At 39.8% G+C, this 22,115-nt stretch overlaps 1 protein-coding gene across 6 annotated transcripts in view; it reads left to right on the top strand.

Annotated features, from left to right (window-relative positions):
- The window catches only part of LPP (LIM domain containing preferred translocation partner in lipoma), a 620,294-nt gene that overhangs the window by 370,445 nt on the left and 227,734 nt on the right, over positions 1-22,115 (top strand). For all 6 annotated transcript variants that reach the window (XM_081831395.1, XM_081831379.1, XM_081831402.1 and 3 more), the window contains one exon: positions 8,655-9,344. In XM_081831395.1, the coding sequence (XP_081687521.1) occupies positions 8,655-9,344 (690 nt within the window). The remainder of the gene's footprint in view (positions 1-8,654; positions 9,345-22,115) is intronic.

Consider the following 22,115-nt stretch of genomic DNA (forward strand, 5'->3'; position numbering starts at 1 on the left):
CCCCACTCCTTCCCCTCTAGAACCCTCAGTTTGTTTCTCAGAGTCCATAGTCTCTCGTGGTTCATCTCCCCCTCCGATTCCACCCCCCTTCATTTTTCCCTTCCTTCTATCTTCTTCTGTTTTTAACATATAATGTATTATTTGTTTCAGAGGTACAGGTCTGTGATTCAACAGTCTTACAATTCACAGCACTCACCATAGCACATACCCTCCCCAATGTCTATCATCCAGCCACCCCATCCCTCCCAACCCCCACCACTCCAGCAACCTTCAGTTTTTTTTTAATATATTCTATTGCATGAACATTTCTAGAAACCAAGCAGTTATGCAGTCTTGTGGTTATTTCCTTAGGTTAAATTCCTAGAAACAAAAAGTATGGACTTTATCAGGACTTCTGATACACGTATCACCAAATTAACCCAGAGACAGATTGCCCATAAGGCGTTTATAGAACCAAACACTGCATTGGTCCCTAAGTCTAACTCATATAAATATTGTCCTTTGGAGATAATTAGGGTAAGCCCCTCCTATTACTCCTACCTGCCAACTCCAGCAACGCCTCTTTATTCTGCTTTAACAACACTACCTAAGGAGGTAGTTGTGAATTCTGGGTTCAACAAAGAATCATTTGCCCCTTTCCTTTTTAATTTACAGATTTCACTGTCAAAGTGGGTGGGTCTAAGATTATTTGTATCTAGAAAGACCTAATGAAAGATAATTTATATCAAAAAGCCCCCCTGTGATCCTTTCATGCAGCCGGATTTGAGAAATACTTGTCTAAATGTATAGTAGTATGTTCATGCATTGTACTCTTGGTCTATTAGGTTGTTTTCTAGCTCATGGGGTCATCTATCAAGTGGATAATGTGAGTGGCTCAAATGAATGAGAAATCGATTTGCTGTGGGTACTAATCCTGAATTCTGGGGCTCTGAATCCTGGCTGGCTTAATTGGTAGACGACTCTTGATCTCAGGGTTCTGAGTTCAAGCCCCACATTGGGAATGGAGCTTATTTAAAAATCAATCAGTGAATCCTGAATTTTGGAAGATAATTAGTAAGGGGACTCAAGAAATCAAAATTAAGTTAGTTCTCAGTTAAGGGCTTAAAGAAAACAAGGAAGTGATTTTTTTATTGAGCAAAAAACAAGTAACAAATATGAGGAATGCATGTAGTGTAACTTACTTAGGTAAATTGTGTTTGCATTTTTTCTAAACGTACAGACTCAGAAACCAAGTCTAGCTATTTCTTTATCCAGCCATTATTTATTAAGTACCTACCTGGTGTGGATCTTTAGTGATGAGATTAGGCTTTTATTGGCCATTAAAACTCATCGTTAAATATTCAGAATTTATTCTTAGAATCACTGGATTGTTCACATATCTGGAAATAAGTGTCATGAAAATAAAACCGAAGTTGAAATTCCCAGAATCCATTCCAACAAATCAACCATCCCCCTTTCCAGAGTTTTATGTTCCTTGTCCATATGGAAATAACATTTCATGTAGCTTCAACTGTATTGCACATATGATTGGTTTCACATTCTGTGTTTGTCATTTAGCATTTACATTTTCATTGACTGTCTTAGGCATTTTTCCACCTCACTGTAATAGCTGGAATCAAAATATCTGAAGGGGCTCTGAGTTTTTTATAGTTGCTTTCATGTAGGACTTTAGCTTTCATATACATTCACCTTCTGTTACCTTATAAAGTTTTCTTTCTTAGTAGAAACGCTTTTATTTATCACACCACGTTTCGTCCAAAAAATGTAATTAAGAATTCACTGAGTGCGGTGACTCTGCCTTTGTCTTTTTTGTGGCTTTAGCAGCTAAGCTCAGTGACTAACACATAGCAGAATTTCAGTTTTTTTAATTGAATAAATAACTTTGATTAATTAAATTTCTAGAGATCGGGGTATTGTGATTCCTTGGTAGTTCAAATGCATTTTGTCGCAGTGCATGTTGTTAACGATTATTTTAAAATGCATTAGTCTCCTTTCTTTCATGATAAGTTTATTTAAAATTTGGCCCCTGACTATTTCTGTAAGAGATTTGAGCCAGGATCAAGTAGAATTTGCGTACACAATATAACCATCAAGATGAAAATAAGCATCCGCAATGCATCTTTGAAAGATAGTAGTAGTAATAAATTAAAAAAGTAAAGTCATTGAACTATTTAGAGGAAGGGAGAGACTAATGAGATTACTGTAATTAAGCATGCATTAAATGCATGACAGAGTTTCTTGATTGTCAAGTAATAAGAGAAATGAGCTAGGTCATATTTTGCATGTTTGTTTATAATCTGACAAGAGAAATGAATTTATTTGGAGTCTATTAGTCATTCATTTATTCAAATTCATGTATTCAAATATTTGTCAAATGCCTACTAGTGGCTATGATGTGAAAAAGCCACTGGGGAAGCAGCAGTGAATGAGAGGGACGGTCTCTAAGCCCGTGAAAACAGACAGGTACAAGTGTGACCTGTGTAGAAAGAAAGGAGTCAGCAGTTCTCACTCTGCGGGAGGACTCAGCAAAGGTCACTGAGCAGCCAGACACCAGGTTGAGACTTAAGGGGTTCTTAGGGATTCACTCATTAGAATTCAGAGAAAGGTGGGGAACCAAATGGGTATAATCCCTGAGATGGGAGAGAGCCTGGCACATTGGCTATGAAAGAAGGTCTGTGTCAGAGAGTGATTGATACGATGTGTAGCTCTCAAGGAGAGGGAGAAGAGCGAGAGTCCAAACCATACCCCTAAGCCATTGAAAACTCTTAAGCAGGAAAATAGTGTGATTAAATCTGTGTTTGAGAGAACACACTGTCTACAGAATGAAGGATTCATTGAAGGGGGAGCAAGAGTACACTCTGGGAGACCAGTTTGGATGCCGTTGGAGAATTCCCGGTGACGGTGGTCGTATCTTGGAAGAGAGTCACAGCAGAGGAAATGAGGAAATGTGGAAATATTTGAGAGTTACGGAACTCCCTATTTAGGAAATAGAATCCACAGGATTTAGTACTTGAATGGGATTTGAGGGAGAGGCTAGTGTTCTCATTTGAACAACACCTGTGTGGATGAGAAAACCAGACGGAAAGCATGAAGGGCAGATTGAAGGAAGATGATGAAACAGTTTTTAACGCATTGAGCCTGAAGAGCATATGAGACATTCAGACAGACCCATGAAACAAACAGCTGAATATCTGGGTCTGGTATTCAGAGTACTCTAAATTCTGGAGACAAGAACTAAGGAGAATCTTCATAACATAGAAGGTATTTTAAATTGTGTATATGGTCCTGGAAAGAGTTAATAGAAGACAGGAGGTCCTGTGTCCGATAAAGATGATCATGATTCTGGGGCCATTGGACAATATGTTGACTACTATCATTGGTAGCAATTTTAAAGCAAGATTAGTAAAGTACTTCTAGCAGAAACCTAGAAAGAGCCTGAATCCCTGCTGTCACTGTTGAGCAGACATATTAGTTCTTGGCTGCCTATTCCTGGATTATCTATTATAAAAGACAAGTCTCTGTCTGAGATCATGATAATTTGACTTTTGAGAGCTTACAGCTTGACTTCTTTCCAGTTGGTAAAACATGCAAGTCAATTATTAAAACACCATAAGGTAACCGTTTTAATGAGGATATGTACCAAGTTCATGTGGAAAATAACTGAAGGACCATAGAAAAAAACCTCAAAATCCTTACAGTGGAGTCCAGAATGACATTACAGAAGACGCACCATTTGATCTGAGACTTGCAGAATAAGTAAGCAACTGCCCAGATGGCTGTGTTTGAGCAGCAGGGGAGCAACGTGGTAGAGAGTTGGATGGAACAGATCAGAGACTGTAGAAGGAGGTCCTGGCTGACAGATATGAGTACAGACATAACTGTGATCTATTCCAGTCTCTGCATACGCCTAAAATTGTTGGAGTGTGTGATGTGAGTGATTTTGGAAAAAAGGAGGTGGCTGGACAGGGAGGCAGGGGCTAGACTGGAAAGTCTTTGTAAAGTATATTTAAAAAAAAAAAAAAACAGAGTGCAATGTCATAAAAAGAGTTCAACACAAGGCAGAGACATTTGCAAATTGGGATCGGGCTCAGATGGTCACGTTAGGTGACTGTGGTGTTATTGGAAAAGGGAAGTGAGAAAGAAATGGAGTTAACTGATGGCAATAAATAGCTCAGAGAAGTGGGGATGAGGACGAATAGTAGCGGGAAGAAACAAGACTGGAGTCAAGTGCAAAGTTGTAAGAAATACGCAGGGCTTCCATAGAAGACATAGTAGTAGAGTAGGGTAGGGGAGTGTGTGTGTGTGTGTGTGTGTGTACAGGTATGTCCAGGGAGTGGATAGGCAGGGGCAAGAGAGAGACTGAGGAACTGTAAGATGTTATCCTGATTTGGCCATAAAGGAAGCCAAGGACCTGGCCCATGGGGTGAGCACGAGGGATGCTCTTAGCGACCCCTTATTTGTTGTTGTCTTATGGCCAAGGCAATTCTTCCTGGCAATGGGAACATCCATTCAACAGCTTCTGTTACGTATTAGCCCCTCCACCCGACTAGAAACTCCCCAGGGACAGGGAGACATGCACTGCTCATCCGAGGATATTGCCCTTCTCCCATCAACCTCACAGAGCTTTACATGTCCAAGATCCTTAGAGAATAATTAATGGGAAAATAACCACATAAAAAGACTGTTACAGAGATTCAAGTCTCAGGGGATATATATATATATATATTCATAATTTTAAAATGTGCTTGACTTTCAAAATAAAAATGTTAAATCATGATAAAACTTTAAGAATTTCTGCAAAAACAAAAAAGAAATGATATGCCAAAAATAAATACTCGGAAGTGCCAACTAATTCAGTGAGTAGAAAAGATTCACTATGTATTTAATTGAATATGTGGGCCAGGAAAATGTTGCCATAGCTTTCTTTAACTATGAAGAACATAAATAAATATGCTTTAAAATGATTCCTGTTCTTTACCCCTTCCACCTCCAATGAGGTAAAGAATGTAAAATCACAAGGGGAAAAAATATAGCTAAATGTGCTATTTTCACTAACATAGTTATGATATAGGAAATACTCAGAAACATGCCGGCACATACACAGCAGAATTTATAATAAAGTTGTGAGAAACCTTCTCCTCCCCCAAAGAGAGCTCTACTGGAGAGATATTTCCTAGAAGAAAGCAATGGCTATTGAATTTGTGCCCTGATGCCTTCCTTCAAAGACTTTAGGGATGTTTAAATTGTGTGAGGGGGAGTGGTGGGGGGATCTGTGTCTGTATTCACCAAGAAAGAAAAAGAGAAAGAGAATTGTGTTGGAAAAAGTTGCTTCTGAGGAGTTAGGTTGACATTAGGTGTTTTTTGCTGTACTTTATCAATGTAATTGGCTTTCATTTTCAAATCTGTGACTTTTGAAGGATCTGCTCTGGGGGCAGACTTCGTTACAGCTGCAGCCGAGAGTATGCCCGTCATTAGCCCAGTTGCTCAGTCACTGTCTCCATTTATAGTTGGGTTTGTAAAGTGTTCAAAATAGGAACTCTGGGTTTCTGCTGATCTTGAGTCATCAAAGAAAAGAAAAGCTTTATTTCTTCTTATATTCATTTCCATCTATGCTGACATTTTTAAGACTGACATGGTTGACTAGGAAAAAAAAAACTGACCTTTTTTTTAGGTTCAAACTGACTCTACCGTGCTTTCTACTACAGAATGTCCGGATCTTAACTGCTTATTTATTTAGGAATTTCTTCAGGATATATATTTTAATACATTGCTTAAAAGAAACTGAATCTCTTTCTTTTGGGCACTATTGGAGCCATCTTCATGCAGAAGGGAAAAGCTACTCTGCCAAGACAATATTACTCAGGTTGCTTAAATTATAAAAGTAAATGGCAAGTTTGTTCCCTGAAAGGCTAGTATCAAAAGAGGGGGGAAAATAAAAGATAACTGTATTCAACAGCCTCCTGTAACTTAGAGAACTACATCTAGAATTACAAATTCCCCGGGAAAGCAGACAAGTAGAATTTGAGACAAATAAAATGTGGAAAAAAGAGCTCTAACAGTCAAGATCTCAACACAAATGGTAGCACGCTGATTTATAAATGCAGGGTGTACACAGGCCCATTTGGGTAGAGAGAAGCCTGAAGGGACAGAGCGATAATCTGGAGCTAGCCAAGTCAGAGCTGTCATGTCCTCTAGGCTCAAGGGGACAAAGGGGGAGAGCAGTCATTTCAATGAAGAGGTGGCGAGTGGTGTAGAGGAGAGATGCTAGAGAGGACTGGTGACCTCCTTGGCTCACATCTGGACACTTCCCTGGTAGGTTGACAGAAGAAATGTGCCCCAAGAATCGATCAATGTTTTTCCTCAGGAGCACTGTTGCCATCTTGGGTTTGACAATGATGTTTTGCTGCCTACCCATGCAATAATAGCAGCCCTAGTCACCATGACAATCAAGTTATCCCCACTCATTCCCAAACTTTCCTGGTCAGTACGTGATTTCTTCTCCAGTTGAGAATCACTATATGTTAACCAAATACCCCTGGGAATGTTTTCATCTTTATCGCTAGATCAACGTAGATGACCAGAAAGCTATCTTCAGAAAGCTCTATGTCTGAGTCGATAGACTTGTATATTATGGAGGGGGCAAGATAGCTGCCCTGTCTATGACCCCGTATCCGCATATCAGGCAGGAAAGAGGAATGGGCAAAGTAGGTAGGGATGATGCTTAATCAGGAGAGTGTTCGTTTTCCCAGAAATGCTTAGCATATATCTCATTGGTCAGAACTGTGTCCCAAGGCAACTCCTATCCTACAGCATAGTCAAGGCAAGTATTTTAAGTTGGGCACATTGTTACCTTGAATAGAATTGCAATTCTTTGAGTAATGAAGAAGGGGAGTGGGCATGAAGAAGCAGTTTAGCAGCATCTTTCCAGCAAGCTACATATCTGTAGTGTCTTGGTGTGGATGAATGACACTAGAGTAATAGAAGACCTTGCATTCTCTCTTTCTGTGCATACGTTAATTTGCTTGGAAATTAATAAACAACAAAATCAGGGTGTGCTCATTCATTTGTTATAGCAACAAATCTAATCACAGTAACTCAAAGTAAATTGAAAACATTCTGTCATTGGCACATTTTCGGATCCCTAATAGACTAATGCCTGAGGACGGAAGTTTAAATCTCCAAGCCTTCCCTGAGCCTTTCTTTATCCCCAGCCTAACCAAGACCTCTCATAGTTTGGCAGTGAGATCTTTTCATCCCTGTGTCCTTAAACATTCTTAGGATATTCAGTAAGTGTCTCTGAATTGAATGAATGAATGCAATAGAAATTGGGCAGATAGAAAAGGAGGAGGAGTCTGCATTTGAGTTCTCTTTGGTAAATCACTCTTTGACAGGAATTTTTGGTCTAAAATTTAGCATCTTTTTGATTGTGCTGAGGGTGTTTGTTTCTCTCAACACCCCTCTTTGCTTTTACTTTTTTCTGTTTCCTTGGCCCTCTGTTCTCTTTCTCTGGTACCTCCTTTTATCCTGAATGGTGACTAAGTCTTGGGTAATTTGATTGAGATCGCATTGTTCTGTTTATTTTTGTTCTTATTGCTAGTGCTTTCAGTGTTAAATTAAAAAAAAAAAAATGCCAAAGCCAGTGTCATGAAGTTTTGTTTTTTTTGCCCCGTGTTTATATATATATATAAACATATATATATATATGATTTTTGTGTTAGTTTGTGAATTCTCAGAAGTTTTAGCTTATATATATGTGTGTGTATATATATATATATATATATATATATAGTTTTAGTTTTTACATTTAGAGCTAAAAATTTGGGTTACTTTTTGTATATAGTGTAAAGTAAGGGTCCAACTTCATTCTTTTCCATGTACATCTCCAGTTTTCCAAACTACTTGTTGAAAAGATTATCCTTTCCCAAACAAATGACGTTGGCACCCTCATCAGAAATTAATTGTGCATGCAAGAGTTTATTTCTGGACTCTCTGTCCTATTCTGTTGGTCTGTGCGTCTATCTTGATGCCACTATCATACTGTTTGGATTATGGTGGCTTTGTAATAAGTTTTGAAATTAGACAGTGAGAGATCTACATTTTGTTCTTCCTTTTTGAGAATGTTTTGGCTATTCGGAGTCTCTTGAGATTCCATGAATTTTAAACTGATTTTTTTCTATTTTTATAAAATTTCCATTGGAACTTTGATAGGGATTGCATTAAATCTGTAGAATACTCTGGGTAATATTAACATCTCTAGGATATTAAGTCTTCCAATCCATGAACACAGGATGTCTTTATATTTCTTTATGTCTTCAATTTATTGAAGCAGCATTTTTACTTTTTGGTGTAAGTCTTTTGCCCGTTTTGATTAGCTTTATTCTAAAGTTTTTTTTTTTTTTTTCATTTTGATGTAATTGTAAACAGAATCATTTCTTTTAATTTTTTTTTTCAGATTGTTCATTGCTGGTACTCAAAAATGCACATGATTTTTGTGTTCGTCTGTGAATTCTCAGAAGGCAGGAACCATGCCTTATTTGTATTTTACAGAGTTAACATGAGATAATAATAGTGCCTACTATGTGTTCATTTCTGTGTTATTATTTTTCATTGATGGTAATCTTTGCCCTTTTATTTTTTTCTCTTTCCCGCTTCAGGGGTCTGCTAGTTCGACAGCCTCTCCTCCAGCCTCCACCCCTGTCACAGGACACAAAAGAATGGTTATACCAAACCAACCCCCTCTAACAGCAACCAAAAAGTCTACATTGAAACCACAGCCTGCACCCCAGGCTGGACCCATCCCCGTGGCGCCAATCGGAACACTAAAACCCCAGCCTCCACCGGTCCCCGCCTCCTATACAACAGCGTCCACGCCTTCCAGGCCTACCTTCAATGTGCAAGTCAAGTCAGCCCAGCCCAGCTCTCTTTACATGGCTTCTCCTTCATCGGGACAATTTTATGGCCCGGGCCCAGGACCCCAGGGCTATAACGCTCCACCAGTTTCTATCTCTGGGCAGTGCCCACCTCCTTCAACACGGGGGGGCATGGATTATGCATATATTCCACCGCCAGGACTTCAGCCTGAGTCTGGGTATGGGTACACCCCCAACCAAGGACGTTACTATGAAGCCTATTGCCCCACGGGGCCTGGCTATGGGGGCAAAAATGACTCTGATCCGGCTTATGGTCAACAAGGTCACCCAAATGCCTGGAAGCGGGAACAAGGGTATACTCCTTCTGGAACAGGAAACCAGAACCCGGCTGGGATGTATCCAGTTGCTGGTCCCAAGAAGACCTATATCACAGATCCTGTTTCAGCACCGTGCGCACCACCACTGCAACAAAAGGTAGGGAACTCACTCACATAGTGATGGCACTGAAGGAGATTGTATCTTGGCCTGCTTTCCCCAGAAAGCAGAGCCTAAGGCAAAAGTGCATGTGCTCCTTTGATGTCATTAGGAAATAGAGTGCCAAGGAAGTATGAGTGAAGCAGGAAAGGGGGAAGATCCTATGCCGGGTCTGTTATCAGTATGGCTACCATTTAGCATCAAGTACAACCAGTTGGTTCAATCTTGAGGATCATGTTCCAAAAGACTCTATATGAATACATCAGGACAGTCTGTTCAGGGAGAGGAAGGGAAAATAGTTTATCTTCCAGCTCTTGTCTCCTGTTTATCAAAGCTTCCCTCTGTGGTTCAAAAACGTCCTCCCACTTAGACGTTACATTTACCTGGGCTCTGAATAGATCTGCAGTATCTCCTACGTTAGTGGGGACAGGATGTTCCCAGGATTGTAGGGAAGAGGTGTTTAGGGCACAGGAGATGCAGTGCTGTCAAGTTGGTCTCATGTAAAGTCAGTCAGAACCCAAGCCAAGGTGGTGCTTTGGGTTCTGCCTTGGGCAGAGTGAGGTAGGACTGCTGGGACAGAACAAGTGGCCCAGGGCCTAGGAGGTGGGTGAGGTCAAGGGGATTCAAGATAATGCAGACACCTCGTCTAGTTTCCTTTGGGAAGGGGCTGAAGTATAATGGCACTCGTTTATTACCTCTTGTTTATTCCCATCACTGATCCTCCAGGAAGAATCTTCCTCTCCAGGTTTTAACTATATTAGGAAATTTTTAAAAGTTCTTTATGACAGTGGTTTGATTTAATTGCAAGTATGCATGTCTTTTAAGTCAACGCGTTCAGTTACTTCCTGTGAATAGTTAAGATATAATACTACACATACCTACTCACCTACAACTTGGATTTTCCATAAGTACTAGAACCAACATGATGATGTTTCCTCCCACCCTGACAAGAGGAACCAAGGAGAATTACTTGGAAGGGATGTGATGGAGAAACAAAGCTAGTTTCCAGTTAATGGGTTGGAACTGAGCCCTCCCTTTTAGTTAGAGCTGTGAGAAATCAGAAACTGGAGAGCCCTTCATTAGCTGAAAGTTAAATGGTAATTGTTGAGATGGATTATGGAAGTGTGTGTGTGTGTGTGTGTGTGTAATCCTTTACCCATTTAAGATTGTCAATTTCCAGATATAGCTATTCACATTTTCAACATTATAACAAAAATTTGTCAGGTCTTTGCTCTCCAGGTAAGGTGTTTACTAAATCACGATTCTCACGTGGAAGCATCTGCTCTATTAATTGTGTTCCAAAAGAAGTTTAGGTTCTTTAGAGGAAAAGAACCCTTCCCAGTGGGGCCTGTGAGTAGCTGAAGGCACCTGTTAACCTTATGAATGCTCATTACATGAAAGTGGACCAGCCATGGTCATTCTCCAACATAAAGATTCCCAGTTAAAATGTTATGTGTTTTTGAAACATTACTCTTGGAAGGCCTTTCTTTTCAAAATCTCTCCATGCAAAGAAAATTTTTAAGGGTTTTTTGGTTTTGTTTTGTTTTTAAATGAAGTTTATCCAGAATAGCCAAGCTGGATAGGATAGGCTTGCCCTTCATTAACATTACAGTTTTCAAGGAAGAGTTCTTCTAGGAGGACCCGAAAACAACCAGGTCAGGAAAAAAGGGGGTTATTCAACTTTACATCACTTTGGCATAACTGAAACAAATTCTCCTATGGAAGATTAAAAGTTTAGGTTGGGAAAATTGCCATCCGCATTTAAGCTCATATAGGCATGCAGTTTTGCCCTGTCTAGAGCAGCTTGACTGATGTTCCTGCGGGAAAGAGATGGGCCCTGAGTTATGTTTAAGGATGCCAACACCCCACCTAGAGAAACAGACAAGCCAGAGCAAAAGTATGTCTAGGTGGAGGGAATCATCTGGTGAGAAGGCCTGAGCCAGTCTTCGAGTTTCCTGTTTACCCATCACGTCATGGACCACCACAGATAGTCCCTCTTCAACATTTTGAACCAACCCAGTATTGTAGGGGGAAACAATCAGCACCCATTGCAAGAGCTGGGCCTAAGATGTCAGGTCCAGCCACATGACTAACATTTGATCTGCCCTCAGCCATCCAATCAGGGTGCTGGAATCAACTCTGACTAACCCCTCACCAGAAAGCACAAAACTTCATTTTCCTTCTTAGAGGCATAAGGTAATGTTTCAGGATGATTTACTACATTATTACGGATTCTGGGTATCAGTGGATTTCATGTCATTTAAACATTTTTTTGAAATACTTATTTATAACCATGTCATGCATTTTAACATCATGTTGTGCCTTTTAAACGTGAAAATTGAACCATGTATTTTTGCTGCCATTACAAAGGAGAGCGGTTAGAGGTTGACATTTAGCCATCTGTCTGTGTTTGGGGAAAGGGGAAAGAGGCCGATGAAGCTACAGATACTTCCTGCGTGTGTTGTGGGGACACTGGTAGCTGGAGGGGTGGGCTTTCCACAGTTGGGCTTTGAGCAGAATCCTGCTGTATTCAACTGCACCTGGGCACAGAGGCCCTGAGTGTCCCAATATCGACTCTGCTTGGCCTAGTGATGTGACTGCTGGCTTGAGAAAGGAGCTCCTAATTCCAATCCCAGTTCCTCCCTTGACATTCCTCTTTCAGCTTGGGGAGAGGCCTCTAGACCCCTTTATGTCATGCTTCCAGACTCAGGAAAGCGGAGCATCATCTTCACTCATTAATTAACGATTGCAGAGCGCTTGGAAATTTCCAAGGGCTGAGTAATTGCCAAGTGAGGACTATTCGGGTTTTTCACTGGCTTTCATTTATTTCCAGTTGTTTTAGCCACTGGTGGAAGACGTACCTTCATACCTTAAAACAATTATCTTTTGTTACAATTGAGAAGTTCAGAGGAATTTGACGTTGGACCCATTAAAGAGAAAGTGGTGGTGGTTGTTTTTAAGTGAAAGAAAGAAATATCTCCTATATTTGAGATGAGCTGCTTTAATCTCTCTACAATATAAAAGAAGCGGGGAAAGAATAGAAGGGGAAAGAAAAGGAGAGGAAAGACAAGGAAGAAAAGAATGAAGAAAGGAGGGAGGCAGCATGAGAACCTGCAAAGTGCGGGGGATCATGATTATATTTATGTTCCCATAATGTGCTGAGCAGTGAATTTGCATGCTACAGTAGACCATAATGTGTTTCCTGGACCATCTGAGCTGAGTTACTTGAAAAATATTGTTATAAGCAAGTCTTTATAAGAGAGAAATATTTCTTTCCCACTGGAAATCCTCTTAAAGACGCAGTGGAATCTTTTCTTTAGGCTCTTTTCTAGAAGCCCCTATCTACTAGCTGCTGTACAGTTCACACAACTCTTGTCCTGTGCACGCCCGTGAGGCAGGATGTGCCTTTTCTCTAATGTTCAGATAAGGTGAGTCCGTCTGAAAGTGCCAGAGCCAGGACCTGGAGGCCAGTCATCGCTCTTGGGTGCACAGTGACCCAAGGGCAGGTCAGCTTTAATACCCACTTCCTTGTCATAAACCTAATCTCTGTCAGCCTCCGCTTTACTGAAGACAAATGGCGTTTGTCCCACAGTGTGTGAAAGGCACAGGGGCTATGCATCCCAGGGAAACTGGGGGGGGGGGGGCACCTAGTGTGGGGGTGTTTGGTTAAATTCTAAAATCATCTACTGTTAACATCTTCTTGAAAACCCCCTCATGATGGTGAGAGTGTGGAGATCAGCAAACTACTTTTCAATAAATCCAACACAAAGTTGTTTTTTTGTTTGTTTGTTTTTTGGGTTTTTTTAAATCCAGAGTTAGAAAAAATCACTGCTCTTCATTTAGCTTTTGAATCTGGGGAATACTTAATGGTATAGAGAAGAGAGTGAAGGCAGTGGACTTTTGGGGTCAGTCTTAAAGGGTCCCAAGACCTGTAATTTGTTAAGATTCAGGAAATATTTGAGAATGTTGTTACAGTAATATTTCACACATTCAAATAGTATCAAAATGTGGAACTTTGCTTCACTGTAGAGAAGAGATGGATGTACATATTGGGTATACTTCAAGGAAATGGTAGTATTTTGGAGAAAGCTTTCTTTATGGTAATCCTTGTACTAATTAGCTCTCAATTCCAGGATCAGAGAAACAAAAAAGAAAAGATGGTTAGGGTGGGGAGAGGGATGGATGTAGAGAGATGCCTCAGGTCAGGTGCTAATACCTGGGTACATACAAAGATGACGATGGAAGAGATTGATGAGGCCAGTAACAAGAACATTAGTAATCCCCCTTTGTACAGGGTTTTTTAGTTTCCAAAGTACTTTGTGGACCCCGCAGAATCCACAAGGGTTCAAAAGCTCAGGACTGAGAGTCACTCTCTACAGATCATATATCAGATTCATGGGAGGACCACCATTCCGATGTGGGTCTTCTGAATATTGTCCTCATGCTTTCCCCTTAGTAAGCCATGCGTGTCGGCATGCTTTGGTGTTTGGATGGTTGGAAGCACCACATCAGCATCACCAACCCCTGGACGTGGCTCCACCGTGGCCCTACTTGCTGGCAGTCATGTAAGTGGGCTTAGGCGGTTGTGGTGCAGTGCCTTCAGATCAACAAATGGAGGGGAAGAACCCCTTTCATCCCAGCTGGGCATCCAGACTTGGGGCCCTGGGGCTGGACTTCCTCTTCCTCATCACCCATGTACAACTTACCCTGTTGTTTCTACCTCACAATGTCTCAGATCTGGTTTCTTATCTAAATCCCCTTGGTACTGCCCTAGTTCAGGTGTCCTAATTTCTCACCTGAGTTATGGAAATGGCCTCTTAATGGGTGTCTCCACCTCTAGGCTCTGCACACATCTGTCCATCCTCATATGTGAGCAGATGAATCTTTCTACCTTACACACTCTGCCTAGTGTGGGGGTAATTGCTTTTAAAAACAAACAAACAAAAACCCAAAAAACAAAGCCTTCAAAAATTCCCAGCCAGTTATGGAATTAATTGAAACCCAGCCTGGATTTCCAGGTTCATCTCCCCCCTTGAAGCCTCCCGACTTCCAGCTGAGAACTTATGGTCCTAGTTATTTCTCCTCTCTGTAGCTTCCCTCATGGAACTCCTTCCTGCAAGGCCTTCTCAGACCTTCCCCCAAATAAATAAAATATCTATACATCTAATGTGACCTATGAAGACCAAGCTAATGTGTTAATCTCTCTTGTGATGTCTTCTCTTTGTAAAATCAAGTTGTGCATTATTTCACCCTTTCCTTTGGAAGTTTCCACACTCTTCCTATACTAGAATCATGTGTGTATCGATCTTCCACCAGACTTTGCTGCAGCATATATTGGATTCTACGATTTAGGGGATAAAGGTGAATAACCCTGTCTCCTCCAGAATAACTAACACAGTACATAACACATTCTTGTTTAATAAAGATGCTTGAAGAAACTTTCCATATCCTATTGAAATAAGGAGAATAACCCTGCTGTGGCATTTAGTATGTTATTCAGCAAAATGCCAAAACCCAAACCTAACTGCACCAAGTCATATTAGGTGACCTCAGGAACACAAGCATTTTCACATCAGCAACTCAGTATCCAAAGTAGCTAGCTAATTTCTCAGGTTCACCATGGTGCTAACAATTTACACTCCTTCTGGAATATGCATGTGTATATGTCTGCTGTTACATACACAGTCTTTATTTCCCCACTTGCCAAATGTCCATGGAAATTGTTGATTCATATTCTTTAATCAACCTTTTGAAGTGAGCCTTTGACATATGTATGCACGCCATGTAACCTCCACCACAATCTCGAGAACATTTCAGCTACCTCACAGAGCTCCCTCATGCCCTGCTGCATTCAGTTCCCTTTACCCTCAGCCCCAGACAACCGTTCTGCTTTCCAACATAGGTTACTTTTCTCCTTTCCAGAATTCTGTATAAATGGATCATATCATAGTATGCACTCCTGTGTCAGAGCTGCTTTTACTCATTATATATATATTTTTTTGAGATCCATTTATGTTGTGCATATCAGTAGTCATTCATTTTGATTGCTAAGCAGTGTTCCATTGTATGGGTATACTGCATTTTCCTTATCCCTTAATTTCTTTCGGCATATTTTTAAATTCATTTTGAATTATGAATAAGGCCACTGTGAACATCCATGTGCCAGTTTTTGTATGGACATAGTTTTTATTCCTCTTGTAAAATACCCAGCAGAGGCATTTCTGAGTCATATGGTTAACCATTTAGCTGCTTAAGAAACTGCCAAACTTTTCTTAAATGCACCATTTTACATTCTCATCAGCAGTCTATGAGAGGTCTAGTTGGTCCTCAGTCCTGGCAACACTTGCTATTGTCAGTCTTCTTAATTTTAGCTATTTTCATACCATATAGATACATCTATTTATGGTTTATATTTACATTTCCCCTTTGACTAATGATGTGGAATGTTTATTATTTATGCACTTACTGGCCATCATTTATCTTCCTACCCATGAACATGGTATATCTCTCATTTGATTTTTATTTTTATTAATTTCTCTCAACATTGTATTGCAGTTTTACACGTATTTTGTTAAGTTATCCTTAAGCATCTCACATTTTGAATGCTAGTGTAAATGGTATTTTTTAAAAATTTCAATTTGTAGTTGTTGGCTGTTAGGATATAGATTTTTTTTTTATATTGACCTTGTATCATATGACATTGCTAAATTTAACAGTTTTACGAGCTTGTTTAAGACTCTTTTGGCTTTTCTACCTGATCATTTCATCAGCAAATACATTGTTGATTAAATTGTTTATTTCCTTTGTGAATAAGAGTCTATCCACCAAATTCCTATATTTGGAAGATGTGTCTTTTTGGTTGAAGAAAAAACAGTTTTTCACAAAATTGAAGAATGTAAATTGGAAAAAATAATAAACCTTTACCCTTCACTTCTCTAGACTAGCCTACTGAAATTGTCAGACACAGAAGTCACCTTCAGAATTATTAGATCATAATTCCCTAAATTTACAGATAAGAAAACAGAGGCCTGAAGTGTTATAGTGATTTGAAGAGTTAGTTATACAACCAGTAAGTGGCACATTTCACTAAAAACTAATATTTTTTTATACCACAGTTCCTCTGCATTGGCTCAGGACAGGTGAAATCGGAAATATAAAGGAGCTTTAAAACGTGTGATGGTTATTGCCAAAAGGAGCTTACACCTAGCTTTAGATCTCCCCATCAGTTTTATACATTGTCTAATCCCAGAAAATTTCTGCCATTTCAGTGTTCTTCATTCTGTCTCATACATAGTTGTTCCCCCTGTGGAAAGACTTGTTCTTAGGGTCCATATGGTTTTGACTCAGTCCATAATTTCTTCTTCCCCTGACTCTAAAATTTATCATCAGAATGGATGTCCTCATACACTAAGAAATGTCTCTGAATATTATTCATTTTGCTAATCCTATTTCTTCAGAGTTTTAGATGTTTAGAAATATCCCAGGTCCGTAATCTCTGTAGAAAATTAAATAAATCACTTTAAACAAATGATTCTAACAATATGTAATTTTTTGCATTTATAGAGCTAAGAGATCTCACTTCAATTTACCAGTGTTTTATCTTTGTTCTATTTCAGTCTGATAGTAAAAGAACTACCCAACTAAATGATAATGCCCCTGTAGAAATCTCATTTTTTTTTTCATGGCCAGCTGCAGACATTCATACTGTCCTGTCTCAGGGGACAGATTATAGTTGTTCCCTTCCCCAGCAAACAAAGAAGTTTGCCCATTATTGATGTATAATGATTAGTGGTGAATATATATGCTTTTAAAGATTTTACACACAGAGTATTAGGAAATATTCCCATAGTGAAAGTCAAGTAGTTGACTTTCCAAAAGTGCCAATGCCCAGTAATAAAGACTTACTTGTTATTTTAGCTCTTTGATTTTCTGGAATATGGAAAACTCAACTTTTAGATACAGTCTTGGCAAATAATGTGGTGTTTGCTCTATTTTATCCTTGGAATTCAGTAAATGTTCTTCAGAAAATAAATTTGGTTTACTTCAGAAGGTTACTTACTTAAAATATCATTTTGAGATATGTAAGAATAATAACATGTAACATTTTTATAACCCCTTATAAAATTTTACCAAACGCTTTCATATATGCGGAAAACTCTTTATCATGTCCAGGGGCAACTTGTCTGGTATCCCACTAATACCAAATGTCAGAGATAGGGTGAGAAATTGGGTCTTCTGATTGGTAGCCCAGAATTCTTCCTTTCCATAGCACTTGCCTCCATTTAGCTCATAGCAGTTATTCAAATATCAAATATCCCTTGGGCCCAGAAGTCTGGAGAACACAACTTTAGAGTTGTATTTCTGAGACGTAACATATATTTAACATTATTTGAACCCCAAAATTCAGTCAATACTATATCAAGATTTAAGCAGCTGAAACTATAACCTAATCTAAGTTCAAGTTAAAAGATACCCTTTTGTTCAGTCTTCATAAATATTTGGTATATTTATATCTCCTCAACCATGGACACCATGTTAATTTTTGACATACCTTTAGGGATTATTGTGAAAAATACAGACTAAGAGGGTGTAAGACTGCTAGTTGTATTCATTTTGGATCTGTTAGATATTACTTGTTTTTCCTGGTTTATACTTATCTTTAACAAAAATTTGGATAGTTACTGTAAAAATATTCCTATTTTTTACCAGAGGAAATGCAGTTTTCAATCCTGCTATCCATCCCATTCAAAAGACAGAAAGTATTAAATAAGCAGGGTCTCTGGGAAAAACTGGTGTCAGGGGTCCCTGCAGAGGCAGGAAAATTTCTGGTGAACCGCAGAGAACTGGAAAAGAGTTCAGAAAGGCAAGCTGGGGAATATGGACCAGGACCCAGCAAACTGCACCCCATGGGCCACATCTCACACATCACCTGTGTAGGTCATGTTTTATTGAAATACAGCCATGTCCACTTATTTATGTGTTACCTATGACTGCTTTGTGACTACAGTGGTAGAGTTGAGAGTTGCAACAGAGGGTGTATGGTCTTCAAAGCCCAAAAGATTTACTGTATATTACTTTACAGAAGAAGTTGACTGACATCTTATCAAAATATGGAAGCAGTTTGCAACATTAAGATTCTCATTAAAACTTCTTGAATATTTCTCAACTATTCTTTCTTACCCAGTAGATTAAGAATCTTGAGGTGGAGGTTGTTAACGATAGTCGGTGGTAATTTTGGGGAAGGAAAGAATTAAATATCAAAACCAAAAATCCTACTACTTGGCAGAATGGATTCTGTATCCCTCCTGGTAAACTTCTATTGAGCCTTCAGGATCTATCTCCAATATTAAATCTTGGAGAATCTTGACCATTCATTCACCCAGTCCCCACATATTATTGTCATTCCTCTGAATTTTCTCACAACATTTTTCTTGTTCTTTTACCATAACATGCATCTTAGTAGATATCTTGAGTATATAATAACTTTGGGGCTCCTGGGTAGCTCAGCCAGTTAAGCAGCTGACTCTTGATTTCGGCTCAGGTCCTGATCTTGGGGTGACCCCGTCCTCTGTCCGGCTCCGCCCTCAGGGGGTAGTCTGCTTGAGGATTTTCTCCCTCTCCCTCTGCCCTTCCCCCGGCTCCTGCACTCACTCTCTTTCTCTAAAATAAATAATAAGTAAATAAATAATAACTTTATTGAAATAGAATTCACATTGTAGAATTAACCCACTTAAAATGTACAATTCAATCCATTGTTTTTAGTATATTCATGAAATTGTGCAACCATCATCACAATCTCTCACCCCAGAAAGTTTAAAACTCATACTTATTAACACTCCCCATTTTCCTCAAATCCTCCAGACCTAGGTAGCTACTAATACTTTCTGTATCTATAGATTTGCCACTTCTGGACATTTGGATTCAAACAATGTATAGTCTTTGGTGACTGGATTCCTAGCATAATATTTTCAAGTTCCATTCATGTTGTAGTACATCTGAGTACTTCCTTCCTTGTTATTGCTGACTACTGTGCCATTGTACAGACATACATCCTATTTGTCCTCTCATCAGTTGACGGACACTTGGATTTTGTTTTTCTTGGCTATTACGAGTGGTACTACTATCAGTATTTGAGTACAAATTTTTGTTTGTTTGTTTTTATTTGTCAGAGAGAGAGAGAGAGAGCACAAGCAGGGGGAGCGGCAGGCAGAGGGAGAAGCAGGCTCCCCGCTGAGCAGGGAGCCCGATGCGGGGCTCGATCCCAGGACCCTGAGATCATGACCTGAGCCCAAGGCAGATACCTAACTGATTGAGCCACTCAGGCATCCCTGGGTACAAGTTTTTATCTGAGCATATCTTTTCAGCTCTGTTAGGTATATATGTAACATTGGAATTGCTGGGTTATATGGTAACTTCATGTTTCACCTTCTTTAAAGCTGCTGGACTGCTTGCTGAAAGGGGTTATACCACTCTGCATTCCCACCAGCAGCGCATGATCATTCTAATTTTTCCATCTCTGTATCCCTTTGGATTTTAGTCACATTATATGTCTGTCTCTTCAAGTAGTCATTTCTGTTCTTCAAGGGTGTGACTCATGTCTACTTTGGTTTTGTTTCTTATATACCTACCATGGTACAATGCATGTAACAGGAACTCATGAATTCATGAATCAATCGGTCTATCAGTAAGTAAAAGGACATGAGTTACTGAATTGACACGGATTTGCATACAGTTCCTATTACTGTTAATGTTGTTTTTTTGAATAGGTGTGTTCTTATTGGTGTTACTTTTTTGTTTTTTGTTTTTTTTAATTGTAGCTGTGTTCCCAGTCTCATCCAGGCTTTAGATCCTAGCTTGTATCACCTGTAGATTAATCTTCATTTAGATGCACTCTCTTTTAGTCACTGAGGTTAATTTCCCAGCCTGCCTCATTATAGTGTCTTTCCCTTGCTGTGGTCAACTTGAACTGCTCTTGTCTCTGTCCCTTACAGCACAGTGCTGTGTGTAGTGAAGCTTTTTCATCACTGAGGGGATATCACCTCGCCCAAGCCTGCTTCTCCCACACAGGGCTGTTGACCTTTTCAGGCCTGTTGGTTCCGCTCTTCCAGGGATTCCGGCCTAACACCCGAAGTTGTTTAGAGTCTTCTCCTTCTCTCACACAGCACATGCTTTCATCTCCCCCTTGAAAGTATATCTAAAATATTATCCCTTCTCTTCTCACCACCTCTCCTGCGCATTCCCTGATGGAAGCCCATCCCACCTTGCCTGAATTATTGCAATGGCTGCCTACCACTCGGTCTTTTCCACCCTGGTCCTACATTGGCCTGTTCTCTACATAGAGTGATCCTTGAAAGTCATATTATTTCACTTTCCCGCTCAAAACTCCCCAGCGGCTTGCCGGCGCCAAGCTTCCCCTTGAGAAAAAAGCAGGCACGGTGCTTACAAGGCCCAACTCTCTTTGTCCCCCGTTAACTCTCTGACTTCATCTACCCCACCCGCCTTCCCCCTGCTCCAGCCACACTCCATGCAGGCACACTCCTGTTCCAGGGCCCTTGTTTCGCTGACCTTCTGCCTGGAATGCTTTCTCCAGATCTCCACATGGCTCCTTCTCTTACCTCCTGCGGGACTTTATTGAAACATGCTACTTTGCTGGGGAAGTCTTCCCTCACTACCCTGCCAAAAAGCCCTCCCCTGCCCTAGAATTTCTCTCCCCCTAGAATGTGTCATAATAGATAAGATGTTTGTCCTTTTTATTCATTGCTGTGTAGTGACCATCGACTGACAAGCCGTAAATCCTTGGAAAAGATGCCTTAACGAGTGAATGAGTAAATGCTGAGCACAGACTCATTCTCTCTGATAACTTTTTATCCAGATAGCTATTATGTGGGAAAAGGCACAAAGCTCTGAGGTCCTCCAATGTGTGACACCCACTTTATGTAGATTTCCCCAAATTTTATACTCCCCACTCTACCCAAGCCTCCTGGCCCTCCTTTCCACACCATGCCTTGTCTATTTTGATAATGTCTACATAGTAGAAAGACTTTGGATCTTGAAATCAACTCTGAGTTTGAGTTTGAAACCACAAGGAAACTTGCGTGTGATGACAAATGTGGAGGTACTGTTTGACTATAAAATTCCATACCTATATAAGAGATTATTATAATATTTGGAAGGGCTTAGGCTACAGGAGAGGGACTAAAAATCTTAAGTGACAGATGGTACTATTAAATATTTTAAAGCTGTATGGATTAATAGCTGCTAATATTGATTGAGCATTTATGTCAGGTACTGTGCTAAGCACTTTCCATGAATTAACACACACAATCTTCTCAGTAACACTAACAGTTTTAAAACGTGTTAATTCTATTTTCCTGATAAAAACTGAGTCTTGAAGAGATTAAGTAGTTCTTCCAATCCAGAAACTTTCATGAATATAAATAGTTAGGTGTTGAAGCAGGAGAAATCAGTTTTATTGGAGGGTGACATGTGGCTTCATTTGATCATTTGTTCTTTTATTGAAAACTATTCATTGCCCATTTTGTGGTGCTGGGATTAGAGTCAGAAACGCAATAATACTGCTTTCCTCTTCAAGCTTATATTCTAATTGTTTTTTTCCCCCCCCCCCCAAAGGATAGGGAATAGCACATAATTTAGGCAGTGATACTTACTCAGTAAAAAATAAAAAGGATTTTAATATTGGGGTAGAGAGTGATTTAGGTAGCCAACTCAGGAAAGTCACTGAAGGGGTGACATTTGAGTTGAACCCTGAAT

The sequence above is a fragment of the Leptonychotes weddellii genome, chromosome 1, assembly GCF_054177405.1.
Source record: "Leptonychotes weddellii isolate Sample4059 chromosome 1, ASM5417740v2, whole genome shotgun sequence".
In the NCBI taxonomy this organism is placed as follows: domain Eukaryota; kingdom Metazoa; phylum Chordata; class Mammalia; order Carnivora; family Phocidae; genus Leptonychotes; species Leptonychotes weddellii.